This window comes from Scardinius erythrophthalmus (genome assembly GCF_964197995.2).
Source record: "Scardinius erythrophthalmus genome assembly, chromosome: 24".
NCBI classification, from domain to species: domain Eukaryota; kingdom Metazoa; phylum Chordata; class Actinopteri; order Cypriniformes; family Leuciscidae; genus Scardinius; species Scardinius erythrophthalmus.
The window spans coordinates 7,340,313-7,355,627 of record NC_138244.1 but is presented as its reverse complement, the minus strand read 5'-3'; the positions used below and the strand labels follow the sequence as shown (position 1 = coordinate 7,355,627).

At 37.0% G+C, this 15,315-nt stretch overlaps 1 protein-coding gene across 2 annotated transcripts; it reads left to right on the top strand.

Moving 5' to 3' along the window:
• The first annotated feature begins 2,137 nt into the window (after positions 1-2,137).
• On the top strand, positions 2,138-14,482 carry rbpms2a (RNA binding protein, mRNA processing factor 2a). Of its 2 annotated transcripts, none has more exons than XM_081356742.1 (8): positions 2,138-2,767; positions 5,933-6,010; positions 6,133-6,171; positions 7,465-7,527; positions 8,031-8,181; positions 8,434-8,582; positions 13,347-13,416; positions 13,493-14,482. In XM_081356742.1, exons 1-7 carry the CDS (start codon positions 2,714-2,716, stop codon positions 13,410-13,412), a joined length of 600 nt encoding a protein of 199 aa, XP_081212868.1. In that variant the 5' UTR covers positions 2,138-2,713; the 3' UTR covers positions 13,413-13,416; positions 13,493-14,482. The 2 variants fall into 2 exon arrangements, with proteins under 2 accessions (XP_081212868.1, XP_081212867.1); XM_081356741.1 differs by having other exon boundaries at positions 2,162-2,767; positions 8,434-8,597.
• Positions 14,483-15,315: the final 833 nt, after the last annotated feature.

Genomic DNA, 15,315 nt, shown 5'->3' with positions numbered 1-15,315 from the left:
ATAATTATTGATGTAATATTTATTTAATTTAACACCTAATCTCTTATTCTTCAAATTATTAAAACCGTACGTTAATTATTATGATATTTATAGAAGTACATAAATAAAGTTAATACTGTAGTGTTTAAACAAAGGTAATATAATATTCACTGACAAAATGCTACAGTATATTATCAGAGGAAACGGTTTTACATCTATTTGATAAACGAAAATGAAAAAAGCTTTGTAAAAAATGAAGTGTAACCAGATGAATTTGTTCTTCTGTTTTTGTTTGTCTGCTTTAACACAAGCGTCTATGCTTTAACAGGATGATAAATGTTTCACACTCGAGCGCATTTACCATAAAACATGCGCGGGAAATCAAGAGTGTCACGAGACCGAGCCAAACACGTCACGGGACAGCCGTGAGATCTCGCAGGCCTCAGAGGATATTTACAGAAAAGGCAATGTGGAATATTTAATCAGAAACTAAATTTGTGTAACTGTATATCCAGTATCAATGTCACACAGAACAAATTCAGTTCATTTTAGTAACATGGGCCAAAGACCCAATAGATCAGCCAGTTAAAATGTGTGTGAAGTTGATTCTGTCTCACTTTATATTCAAGGCAACCGTGACACACACACACACACACACACACACACTACTGTATAAGCATTCAAATTAAAACCTACAAACACTCTCATGACCCTACAGTAAAAGACATAACAATTAGAAACACATTCAATAATGGAGGACAGAAAGTAGTAAAGAAAGAGGAAGGTTTACATACAGGGCTGTCGTCGATGCTGTCCCGGCCCAGGGATGAGGGGCGCCCACCAGGTCCTGGACTTTAGCAATGGCCCTGGTTAGATGTAAAGAGTTAAATGATCTGCAGGTTTAGATATGTTATGTTAATGTAAAGATATACTGTATAACATCAGAGAAATAGGCAGGGTTAGATGATATGATTTTAGTTAGAGAGTGAACAATTGATATAAAGGCAGGGTCAGACACGATGGCATGGCCTGGTTGATAGAAGCCGTGTTTAACAGCGTTATTATTGTTAACTAAAACTATATATATATATATATATATATATATATATATATATATATATATATATATATATATATATATATATATAAAAAATACATTTTTGTTACTAAATAAACCTTAACTCAAATAAAATAAAATATTTTACAAAATTCAACTTATTTTATTTTAGCTGGTTGTCAAGGTAACATTTCTCATTTTCATTTAATTTACCTTGAAGCACAGTGTAACTAAATAAATAAAAAACTAAATCTAATAAAATAAAAATGTATAAAAACTATATAGATATAGTTAAAAATGTATAATAAAAATGACAAAAACTCACAATAAAATTACTTAAACTTTAACTCAAATTAAAGTGAAAAATAAAAAATAAAATCTAATTCAAAATATTAAAAATACTAATAGTAAAATAATAATAATAAATAATAATAGCATAGTCAATGATACCAAAATAACACGGGGTAGAAGTGAATTATTATCCATAATATATATATATATATATATATATATATATATATATATATATATATATATATATATATATATATATATATATATATATATATTAAAATGACTTAAAATGATTTCTGTCAAGTCACATTGATCTTAAATATTGATATATTATATTGATAAATTAATTATATATATATATATATATATATATTCATGAAATTATTGAAATAAAATTGACATTATTTGAAGAATAAAAGATTATATATTAAATTAGCTATATAAAGATGAACTACCTCACTTGAATTATTTTTAGATCATTAGGCATGATGTTTTGCAAGCTGGTCTGAAACCAGAGGCCTTTCCTTTGGAAGCGCTGTCATGCAAAAATATATATATATAAAAAAAACATACTTTTCCATTGACGGCTATTTAAAAGTAGTCGCATTCTGATTTTACCAGCACTTTTGGAACCTTAAAAGCATGAAATTGACCAAAAAAAATGAAATTGAACATGAAATTGACCATCAGCCAAAAAAAAACAAAAAAAAAAACTTCTCTCATTTTCCTGCGGCTCCAGAGTGTGTAGTCACGTGATACATACGCCTCAAGTGATTGGCTCAAAACAGCCTGGCTGCAGAACTCAACGCTGATGAGCAGAGATGGCAGATTGGCATACTTGGGGGTCATTGAGATAAACGGTTCTCTAGTTGTTATAGACCTCCTTGGTTTCGAAACAGCCATCATGTAGGCAGGGTTAGAGATCCAGAGGCAGGCATGGATGTAAAGGAGGGGTTAGATATGTTGATGATGGTGGTGGTGGTAAAGTGGGCCGGGCCTCGCGCAGCTGAGTCCCATCTGAAGCACGGGTGCGCGCATTTAACATGATTGATCCGCTAATAGGACAGAGGAGCAGACGCACAACTCCAGCTTTAAATCTACCAACGGTTCCTCTTTTCTCCTTTCTTTCCACTTCAACTCAAACGAGCTTGATGTGAGCGAGGGGGGAAAAAAACTCCAAAAATCACCTCCTTTCCCTTCTGTCACCCTCACAGAGCACCTCTCACCTTTACTTTCGGATTGTGGCTTTAACTCACGGCTTCACTGGGCACAAACGACACGAGATTCTCTTCTGCAACTTTAACGCACACCAGGGACAAAAATCACCGACAGGGAAAACTGATTTTTTATTTTTCTGGCACAAAGAAGCGTTAAAGTTACACAATGAGTCTGAAGTCAGATTCAGAGACGAACACCAGTGTTTCATTAGAAGAGGAGGTAAGAGAAATAAACTCTTTTAGCAAACATAAACTTCATTTGGTGGAGTTCAAGCTTCTGCCGGCGGATGACTGTGGAAACTCTTTTGGCATGTTTTAAAACTCGCTTTAAAGGCGTTTAAGAGGCATGTTTGTTGCGGTTTGAGGAGGAACGTTTGCTGAGGAAAAGCTTGAGAGGGAGTTTGAGAGGAATGTGGAGTCTGTTGATGATTAATCTTAAAGTTGGCATTGAAATATGAGACTCACCTGATGAGACGCACACACTCTTGTGTGACTGTGGATAAAGTTTAATGGCAGATTTAACAAGCGAATACTCGTGTGTGTGTGTGTGTGTGTGTGTGTGTGTGTGTGTTTAAGTTTTTCTGTCCTTTTTTCTCCCGTCATTCTCAAACACGCGCAAACAGTGACGTATATTGAACGTGGGTCTAAAAGACTCAATGTATCTTTTTAGATTTTTTTTTTTTTCACTTTTAGTGGTTTTAATGTAATTTTAATCTTATTAAATTAAGCTGTTGCAGTGTAGTATTGTCAGTTATTGGTCAACTTTTTTTTTTGACAAACGGATTATTTTGCATAAAGTGGAAATTCGAGACCCAACAAGACTACCATTTGAATTCTTGAGATGGGAATTACAAATATATTATATTAGTGTATAATATAATAAACTAACTTCTGTGCTTTTTCTGTTTGTTTCCTTCTGTCATCTCTGACTTCCGATGGAGGCATTATTTTTATTTACTTGAGACGCAAGACTTTCATTTATTTAATAATAATAATTAATTTTTTGTTTTCTTGGCAGCTTGTCTTTAATTTGGCCTTTACATTAAATTTTATTTAAGTAATGTACAACTTGCAGTAAATGGAGTGAATTAAACACCTCAGTCTGAATGAAAGCCTTACATAATTCTGTATAGAATCTTATTTTTTTAGTGACATTTCTCCACTGAGTGTTTGGGTCTGCTCTAGATGTCACCTCTGACCTCTTGTAAAGGCATTTCCTGCAGTTCAGTGTGTTTTACTTACACAAGACCTTACAATGCGGTTTGCAAACACTCCCTGTCAGGAAATATCAGACTTGAGCAGTTTTTTATTTTATTTGTATTAATGTTCTAGTGAAGTTTGAGTATGGTTGTATAAATGTTTCTGTAGTTTAAGCTGGACTCTGGTTCAGGGTTTGGGGTGGGAGTCGTGTCCTGTCATTGTTACTGGGCTGCACTGGGTCAGTGCGTTTGGTGTGGCGCATTCAGATTGTTCATTGTGTTCAAGCCTGAACCTGCAATAATTAGGACAGGGGTTTCCTCCCTCTGTGCTCCGACCCAGTCGCTCACGTCCCCCATGTATTAGTTTCTGTCCCGTTTTTTTGACTGCCAACAAAATCAACGGTTTATTTTACTTAAGTGGCACATTGTCCCTTATTTGTGGAGTGTTTATTCCTTTTTGATTAAATTCCTGTTGTTTATTTCCCCTCTCAGCTGTTGGCAGTGTTTGAGCACTGATGCTCATGTTTCAGGAACATCGAGGATAGTCAAAGTTTACGCTGAGGGTTTGTGAACTGAACTCCGAGAGCGTTCTCGCCTCCAGCCGTTCCCCCACTCGCTCCTCTGAGCCGGCCAGGAAATGATGGCTTTCCAGTGGATGATGTGTTGGTGGAAAAGTGTAGAGGAATCTGAACGATGGACATGTGTCCAGTTATACACTCTGATGCTTTGCAGTTTAGGCGCTTTAATGATCTGACACTGTTTTTAGGTTTCATTGGGTTTCAATTGGTACCATATATTCTTGTACCATGGCTTTTATATGATACCATGTTACTATCATACTACATGCCCATAATATCATGGTAATATCATGGTGCTTATCCAAAAAAAACAATCTTGGTGCTGTCTTTTTTTTCTTGTAGTGCAGGATAAAAAGGTGACTCTTTCTTCCTAAACATGTCTGGGTCATTATATAAATTTAATAAATTTAAACATTTAACTTGACATTGATTAATGGTCATTCAAAATGAAAATATTTTTGCATTTTCATGATTTAAATTTTTATTTTGCTATTTTTCTGCACAGAGTAATAGAAATGACAGAACTTTTATTATGTTATTGCTGTTACAGGACAAATTAGTGACGATTTACACTGAGAATAATAAGACTTGCAAAACACAGGGGTATTATTATTAATAATTGTCTTGTTGCTTTTATATTATATTGAATCTGTTTTGAAAATGATAGGAATTATAAAATGCAGAGGAAAAGTCAATTGTAAACTGACACCTTTGTGGGGAAATTGTGTTAATGTCACAATGAAGAAGGGTTAGGGTGTTTTTTTTTATTTTTTATAATTAAAAATAATAATTTTCTTTTGGTCCTGGACATGTTTTGTGAGACTGAGCCAAAATCCAGTGTCTTTCAGATTGAGTCTGTTCACCTGAAGCGTTTGGAGAATGTGATGGGTCAGCCTGAACCAAAGTTCTCTCTCTCTCCCCTCTTTTCCGTAAAAGGTCATAGCACACTGTGTCCTTCATCCAATCGTTCTCTTCTGCTCTCTAGATCTGTATGAAGTTGCTACATCTGTTTTTAAATGATCGTTGCTTTTTGCGTAACTCTAGAATCTGTGATATTTGGTTTTAATTTGATGGATAAAATGTGTTCTAGGAATTGAGGTCGAGTTTCTCTTAGCCATGTTCATTCTTTGAAAAACGTTTTTTTTTTCTTTTCTTTATGATTGCCCTTTGCTCTCTCTCTTTGTTCACTGTAATATTTGATCCATCCTGTTAATTTGCCGAGTTAAATTAGATTTTCTACCTTCCACTCACATTGGAGCAATGATGCTGTCCGTGGCCTGCAGAAGTCTCTGCATCCATGCTTAGGGTCACACACACTTGATCACCACGCACACACTTCTGCTCACTAAACTAACACAATCTCATGATTTTGATCTGAACACATTTAGTGTCCAATAGCAAACTCTGCAGACAAACGGGGAGACTGACACAATAGGAAGGGAGAGAGACATTCAAAGGTAGTTCTAAACAATTCCTATTTTTATTCCTTTTCAGGTGCACATTTCTAAGACCATACGTTGTACGGCACTCATAGCTCAGAGGTCATGGCCTTCTGTGTATCTGTCTGTCGTTTGTGTGCTGATGTCATTAGGCATTTCCCTGTTCTAGGTACGAACGCTCTTTGTCAGCGGGCTGCCTGTCGACATCAAACCACGTGAGCTTTACCTGCTGTTCAGACCCTTCAAGGTAAGACGCGTCAGCCTGACGAAGCTGGAGGTTTTGTTGGTCCTCTTTATTTGACTGATTTTCATTGGAGAATTGATTTAAGTTGTCAGATTGATTCTGAATTTGTCCTTTTTATCAAACAGGGATATGAAGGATCTCTCATAAAATTGACCTCAAAACAGGTAAAGTTGAAACTCATTTCCTTTCCAATGATGTGTAAATTTAATAAGCATAAATGTAAACCAAAAAATATCAATTTAAATATTTTTTTTATGTAAATTAATAAGTGTATTAATAAAATTTAGGGTACATTTCACATCAGCAAAGTGTAAACATGCTTTCTCAAAACTATTGCTTTCACTTAATGTACTTTACTAGTTGCAGAGTTTAATCATTAAACACTATTTTGGTATTACCAAAAAAAGGTGCATTTTAAGAGACAATTTTATATTTTTGCAAGAAAATCATTAAAAACTCCATTCCGTGTGGATGTAAACTTTTCTAAGCTGCAGTCTAGACGGGTAAGGTAACATAGTTGACAATTTCACCATTTTGCCTCATAATTTCAATGGCAGGCCTTGTCTGGCCAACCAAATGTTATTTTCTTGATTGGGTTAACCTCATTTTATTTATTTGACATAAAATCATAAATATTGCAAACCATAATGTACTCAACGTAGTTGACAGGCAGCTTAAATACTACTTGACGATGTCATTGGAGATGAAATCTAGAACAAATTAGGAGGATATTTACCATAATGTTCAAAATATCTGCCGCAGAAGAAAATGACATTACATGATGCTGGTCACATGGTTTTTGGATTAACCGAACACCCCCTAAAAACTAAAATGTTTAACATGGTTAACAGAATTTTTGCGGACATTAATAAAGTGAGATTTTCTTATTTGAAAGAATTAAATTTAATCTATTTCTAAGGTATTTAGTCTTGAGTAACACCTTTTTTATTTTTGTATATACATTATTTTGAACTCATGAGACTACTTTAAAGAGCGGACATTGAAAAAAAACTATAAGGGACATAAAGGCAATTTCAAGCAAACTGGAATACAGGGCGTGTAAAATATTGGTGTGAGAATAAAGTATGTGTTCTTAATGAATAAAATAGAATTTAGGATAAATATATAATCAATTGACATGAAATGTACCCCAAATGTATATATTAGTTTTTAAATGATGTAGTTTAGGAGAGAATGCTTAATTTTCATAAAATCTTGGTCCTAAAATTGGGTTTAAGTTTTTAATTGTATTTTAATATATTCAAATTATTATATTTAAAAATTTCAATTAATACAAATCATATTTTTAAACTTTTCCCTTTGATTTTTGGGGTGAAATACAGTATGACTGTACATTAAGGAGATATGTTTTCCGACTTCGTGTGTCGATTGGAAAAACCTAATTTTGTCTTTCTACCTCTGTCTGTCCATCTGACGTGTTTCTTTCCATTGTCTAGCCTGTGGGGTTTGTCACGTTTGACAGCCGGTCTGGGGCTGAAGCGGCCAAGAATGCCTTGAACGTAAGTAATCACTGGTCCGTCAGTAAGCTGAAGCGATGGCAACTTTTAATTATTTATAAGACACTGTGCTTTATGTCCTCCAAACTTCGCTTTTAAAAGTCTGACTCAGATGCTGCTCCTCTCTACGGGGGGGAAGTTTCTCTCGCGTACACATGTTGGTCCCTAAGAAAAGTTCCATGACGTCATGTGTTTCTGGCTGGATGTGGATTGCTCTGGGAATCAGTGCACTTGTGCTGCAGAGGGAAACCTGATGTTCTGTTATATCAGGGGTGTCCAAACACTGTCCTGTGGAGTTTAGCTCTGACTTAAACACACCTGCCTTAAATATTCCTGTATGCCTAGTAAGACCTTCATTAGCTGGTTCAGGTGTGTTTAATTGGGGTTGTAGCTGAACTCTGCAGGACGGTGGCCCTCCAGGAGCATGATTGGACACCCCTGTTTTGTGCATTTGTGTGAAAACTGAGTAATTAGACTGTATTTGGTCAACACTTATCTGTTCTCAGGGCATCCGCTTTGACCCAGAGAGTCCTCAGACGCTTCGTCTGGAGTTTGCAAAAGCCAACACAAAGATGGCGAAGAGTAAACTGATGGCAACGCCAAACCCGTCCAACCTGCACCCGGCTCTTGGTGCACATTTCATCGCTCGAGACCCGTGTGAGTAAACTACGGCGCTTACAGAACATGCCGTTGATTCGCCATCAATGTCTGATTCAGTTGAATTGGAAATGTGTCTTAACTGTCACTTTTGGTCAATTTAATGTGTCCTTGTTGAAGAAAAGCATTAATTTATTCAAAGGCTTTTGAATGGTAGTGTGTATTTTGGGTGCTGTAACGGGTCTCTTGAAGTGCTTCCGCTCCCTGGCGTCTGGTTCTGTATGTGACTCTCAGATGTGTGTGATTCTGTAGATGACCTGACGGGGGCAGCACTGATCCCTGCGTCTCCTGAGGCGTGGGCTCCGTATCCTCTCTACACCACTGAACTGACCCCAGGCCTGCCTCACGCCGCCTTCACCTACCCCGCCGCCGCTGCTGCCGCTGCCGCCCTGCACGCCCAGGTGAGGGACCAGCCGGTGTGTTCCCCTTTTCTCTGACTATCACTGTGTCTCTCTGCTTTTGGGGGGGTTTCTGTCTAATCTGACATTGCCAACACTTCTTTAAAATTACTTCCATTAGTTTGTAGCAAATCATTGTGCTTTTGTACTTTGAAAACACAAACAGGGATTCAGTTCCAAAGTGACAATGTGTTTGTTTTTTTGTACTTCTAAATATGGAGTTAGTGACTACATGAAGTTCTCACAATTTGTTGATATATCCCAATACTTGTGTAAAGGATTGTGGGTAAAGGCCAAGTTTTAAGGGTGTACAAATTTATATTTTTCGCATCGGAATCCTTGAATCGGAATCCTTGAATCGGAATCCTTGAATCGGAATCCTTGAATCGGAATCCTTGAATCGGAATCCTTGAATCGGAATCCTTGAATCGGAATCCTTGAATCGGAATCCTTGAATCGGAATCCTTGAATCGGAATCCTTGAATCGGAATCCTTGAATCGGAATCCATTCATGTGTTCGAACAGCCGCAAAAGGCCGTCTACTCTCCATCTACTGACCTGATGTGTAAACATTATGGGAAGCGCGCTAGCCAGACGGGATTTAAACTGTCGGCTAAAGACCAAGTTTGGTTTGAAGATGAAAAAAAAAAAAAACGTACCAAGCACAATAAATTGCACGAGTTTATTTCGTCCATTAGATCGAAAGATCTGAAAAACAAATTTACCACCCATAGACCCTCCCCTTGAAGAAATCAGGACAGAAGTGGTCGAAAGTGGACAAAAGAGATGGTTTAAAACACCAGGTGTAAACGGGAATGTCTCCCTCGTCTACTTTTGATCCGATCGACCAAAAACATCTTAATAGTAGGTGTAAACAGGGCCTTAAACTTATATATTTTGGTTTTAGCATATTTACTTGAAATCATTTGTTTGCATCCTTCCTGTAAAGGTTTCTGGGTAAAGCCCAATATTTAAGGGTGTACCAATTCATGTCTTGCATACTACTGTACTGTACTTTTGACATTATTGTGACTTTTTTTCTTTTTTTGTTGTTGTAAATGTCCTCTGTTCAATTGAGTCAGAAAAAATCGTCCATGCATTGCATTGTGGGAGCCGCTATTCCACACTGTAAGCTGTGCACATTGTTAAATGGATTTCATCCAGCAATGCGTACCGTATTCTGCAGCAATAGTAAGAGAAGCATGCGCTTCAAAGCGTTAGCAAATGTTCAGTCTAACCGAACCAAGCTTACCTTTCCCATAATGCCCCTGACTCGCGCTCTGATGGAAACTGACCCTGGGTCACATGACGCAGCAAAACCAGAGGTGGTGTCAGGGGTCCACTCTGAACATGACAAGTCTGATTACCCAGAATCCCTCAGAACAGCATTCCTTGGCCTGTTAGCGTTGCTAAGAGATGACATCAGAGAAAAGCTGTTTTTAATTGCATCTCAGGTTGGATTATGACTTGGTCGCTGAGTGAATCTGGGCCCAGAGAGGTGCCGATTAAAGTTTAGCCAAAAAACAATGTGCAACCACTTTTATGATCCATTAAAAGCAGCACATGTGAAATTCTCCCACAAACACATTGCCTTTAACTGCTCTTGAAGTTCATATACGTTTTACACTGGTAAAAATGAGTAAGAAAACGTTTGATGCTCCTGAGGCATTCTCACGGTTTATTGTAAACCTTGCATTGTTCGCGTGCATGTTTAATGTAATGTGACTGTTTTTGAAGACTCTGTGCTTGACAGATCAAGTTTATTGATTGGATGGCTAGACTTTGTGGTTGTCATGGCAACAACCCAGTGAAAGCTAAAGGTCATGGATGAAGAGGCTTTACTTGAAGTCTCTTGAGCCGTACTGTATTTTAACAGGTTCCTTAAAGCGTAAATTGAGTGTTTTGTAAGTTTTTAATTGTCTGATTTTTAGTTTTTAAAATCCGATCCCAACCAAATGTTTTACATTGGTGTTTGGCTAAGGCTGTGGGCGCAGTGTGTTTTGTCAGGATCTCACTGGGGTTGTAAAAGGTTTCATCCTCTTGGTGAGAAAGAGAGCGAATGTGCTAATGGATCCACACGCGAACACATTCTCTGCCCGATGTCACTCTGAGGGCCTTCAGAGAGTTGAGTTTACCGTTGGGTGGTTAGCTAAATCTGGTTTAGTTAAACCTAAAAATAAATAAAATGTTAGTTGGTGGGTGTCATTTATCTTTTTTTTTTTTTTTTTTTTTTAATTTGAGCTATTTTTGGTTTAAACTAAAAAGAACCAAATTAAAAAAAAAAAAACTTTTGTCTTTTTTTTTTTTTTTTTTTTTTTACTTTGGTTTTATTTTCAGCTTCTTTTTTAAATGACCAAAATCACCATATATTGGTGGGTTTATTTTATTTTGGGCATTTTTATTTGGGAATTATTTTATTTTATTTTGTCATTTTTATATGCTATATGGGTGGGCAGGGTGACTTTTTTTTATTTTTTTTATTAAATGACTCAAAATAATCAAATAAAATTTCACTTTGTCTTAAAATTTAGATTGTTATATAAAATTGTGCAAAAGTTACATTAGCATAGCTTTTTTTTATTCGTTAATGGTGGTTCACTTACATTAGTTTCAAATAATGTACTTTATATGGTATAAACACAATTTTAAGTTTTCAATTATTTTACATGAGTATCAATATAATCTTGTGTGCAAAAGTTCCATCATAAATGGGAAGGCGCTCCTATCGTAGAATGACTTGATGGTTTCCTGCTTCGTCCAGCATTATTCAGCTCAAGGAAAATAGAAATGGAATTCCTTTGGCATGTTTGCGTGTAGTCGGGATGACGCAACCATACGTCTGCAGTTAAACTGCTGGAAGAAAGGAACGCTTGGCTTTCTCTTTCCTCCAGATCTTTCCAACACACACCTGCCGGAGTGAGATTACAGCCGTGACGCCTGCGCTCTCGTCAAACCGCCGGACGCCTCGTAAAGAATGTGGGAAGTTCAGAATAAGTCAACGAAGGGCTGGAACGGACGTGCCAGGGTGATTGTTGACGTTCTCTTGCCCTTGGCTGGGGAAGTGGGTGTTTTGGCGTGGTTTGGGAAGGCAGGACGGGAAAGGAGTTAATGTCATCTTGCTGAAAGATGTTTATAGATGCACTGATAAGAGTTTCCTGCTCAGGTTGTACTTGCATCAGTTCATTAGCACCGCTGAAGTAGCTTGACTATGAAGGTTATTGTAGAAATTGCTCTTTCTGGGGGTTTTGCCCTCTACATTGTTTAATGTAATTAATAATAATAAAATGGCTCTTGGAAGCAACTTTGGTTCATCTAGAAGGTTTTTATATGTTTTTTTTGGAGATTTTAAAGTGTTCTGGTTGATAAAGCCACCTATTGGAAACTTCCCACTTCTGAAGTGATTTACAGGAGTCGCATTCAAGTGCTTTGTTGTAAAGAACAGGAATCATGGAGGATACCAGTGGTTTTTTTTTTTGTTTTTTTTTTTAGTCTGAGAGCCAACATTTAAAGATTTAATATTGAATAAAATGTAGTGTCCCATTCATTGACAATATTCTAAGTCTGACTCTTGGAAACTTATAGACTTTTGGCACAAAACTCAATCAGCTACATTTGGGGCATAAAGATTAATAAAAGAAACGTGCATTTAAAATGATGATAATGGTAAACGCATCAAAATGAGAAACACATCAACATAATGGTTTCTCAATATGATTACATTTGATTAAATGGTAGATAAAGGGTTAGTTCACCCAAAAATGTAAATTCTGTCAGTAATTACTCACCCTCATGTTGTTCCAACCCCGTAAGACTTCCGTTCATCTTCAGAACACAAATGAAGATGTTTTTGATGAAATCTGAGAGCTGGCTCACTCCTCCATAGGCTTATGGACACTATAACCTGCTGGCCCAGAAAATGTATTAAAGACAGCGTTAATATAGTCCAAGTGGCTCAATCTTAAGTTTATAAAGTGACGAGAATACTTTTTGTGCGCAAAAACAAACAAAAATAACGACTTTATTCCACTTTTCATTTCCTTCTCTCTGGACCTAGAGTTTTTTTACGTAGTGTAATAGCGTAGCGCGTCTGTGTTTCACGTCACCACGTATCACACATGACCAGAGTCGCCCAATAGTGAGCCTGGTGACGTGAAATACAGACGCGCTACGCTTAAACACTACGCAAAAAGACTCGAGGTCCAGAGAGAAGGAAATGAAAAGTGGAATAAAGTCGTTATTTTTGTTTGTTTTTGCGCACAAAAAGTATTCTCGTCGCTTTATAAACTTAAGATTGAGCCACTTGGACTATATTAACAATATCTTTAATACATTTTCTGGGCCAGCAAGTTATAGTGTCCATAAGCCTGTGGAGGAGTGAGCCAGCTCTCAGATTTCATCAAAAATATCTTAATTTGTGTTCTGAAGATGAACGAAAGTCTTACGGGGTTGGAACAACATGAGGGTGAGTAATTACTGACAGAATTTTCATTTTTGGGTGAACTAACCCTTTAAGATCTAAATGATAAAACCTAAGCAAATGTTGAAACTAATATATACTAAATTTCTTTTTTTTCTGATTTCATCAAATGAAGTTATTTTAACGTACACTTTAAACATTTATATTATGCACCATCATATGCACAGTTTAGATTCAATGGTAATCTTATTCTGTAATGACCCACAAATTGAGGCTTCTTTCCTATAATAGAAACATCTGCAATATATCAAAGATCTCACTGTAATTTGTCTTGTTCCTCTTGCCTGTAGATGCGCTGGTACCCGTCTCCCTCTGAAAGTTCTCAACCGGGGTGGAAGTCACGCCAGTTCTGTTAAATCCGTGAGTATCCGTCACTTCACCTCACATGGTCACATGTCTCTGACCGTAAGCCAATGCTCTGTCCTTGTCTCCACAGACGCCGTTCCCTAACAGACGTTTAGTTATTTCTCCCTCCTGTTTGAACGAAGGACAACCGGGCTCAGCGTTTAATTTAAATCAGGTTTATTTAATGGACAATCTAAGCATGAAGGATTATTTTCCTGGAGGAAGTCTTCTCTAAAGCACTCTGAGGACTGTGACGAACCTCACGGTACTGTCTCCATTTCAAAAGCTGCGCTTGACGAGCCAATCACACGCAGACGTTCAACACGTCTAGCTGCTCCTGTAGATGGGTGTTTTTTTGTTTTGTGGGGGGTGTGTCGTTATTCTGCATGCGATTAAAACAAGTTTTAGAATGCAAACCTTTTGCGTCTGTTCGTTTGCGCTCGTGTTTTCCAAGTCCCAGCTTAACCCTAAAAGTTTTCAGCCTCTTGTTCTTGCATTTTTGTGAAAGGTGGAGACTTGATTTTGATTTTTGCAATCCGGTCTCTGTGTACTTTTTGTTTCCTCTTTTAAAGAACTGATGACATATGCACTGGGTGTTTGTTTCTGTTTGTGATCCTGACGTGAACCGAGCGGATTCGTTCAGGTTCTCGTCTCTTTCTCTGCATCTTCCTCTGCCCTGATTCTGCTATCTGTGTCTGCTTGGAGAATATTTGAACAAAAAAGAAAAAAAGAAATGTACAAGTATTTTTGTACACTAGTGTAATGAATATTTATGCATTATTTTTGTTTCGTGCAATTAAATAAGTATATATGTATGAGCAGTTTAGTGTTCCCTTGTTATTTTTTGGGTGTTTTCGTTGGTTGTTAATTCCGTCTATAACCTGTTTGAAGTAAGTGCAATTGATTTCTTTTTTTGCTCTGTGTTACATACTGAAGTTTCCTGTGGCAGTGCTGCGAGTTTAAACGGACTGCCGACATGAGATTGCTGTATTATAATATAAAAAAAAAAATTAAAAATGCTGATTTTTTTTCTTTATTTCAGAATGTGAAACTGGAGAATAAAAGGAAATCTGAGAATCGATGTTTCGTGTGGGTTCTTCAAATCCAGCTTTGAGTTTCCAGTTACTAGCTTTTCCTTGTATGGGTTTTATATCCTTCTGTAAACTCATGCTATCTGCAGCGGTAATATGAGCGGTATAGGTTATTTTAGTGTGCATATCTGCTCTCTCGTTCCATGTTTTACCTTTTAAGGCATGAGATCCTCACTAGCTGAAGAACTGCGCTTCATCTAATGGTAACAACTGCAGCTCTGGCCCGTGAGAAGCTGGTGTTTATTTGAGCGGCGCAAGTGTTTTCAAACTACGTCTGAAAGTCTGGCTGTGAAAGACTTTTCGGTGGGAGATTTCAATTGATTTGAATGGTGCATCCAAATCCGCTTTACAAAAAAGTGAGCAAGTGGAGACTAATTGCAAGGGAAAACCCATAGATGAAGAAATAAGACTCCTTAAGGGAAACCCTCCTCATCTGGCACATATTTAACTTGTGGTTTATAGAGCTTCTGTAGCCCCGCCTCTTTTCAGCGCTGCGCTGCTCGTGTTAGGTCAAATCAATTTTTGCCTCTTGTTAGATTTACTTAATTAAAATAAGCAAAAGTAACACAATTGTTTAATATTGTCACAACTTAAGTTAATTGTTCAATCAACCTAATACATTTAAAACTGAAGTTTACTTAATTTGTGTGAACTACATGAATCATTTTTGTTGGCAACTAACTGGGCAGTGGATCTGTAGTTCCCAGCATGCTTTGCAAGGGACTGCATTAGGAGGGTAAATTTAGGGATTAAAGTGTTATTTTCTGTAAATGGAAAGATGTTAGTGTTTAATATTTAGTTATGTTAGAAACTTAGAGGACTT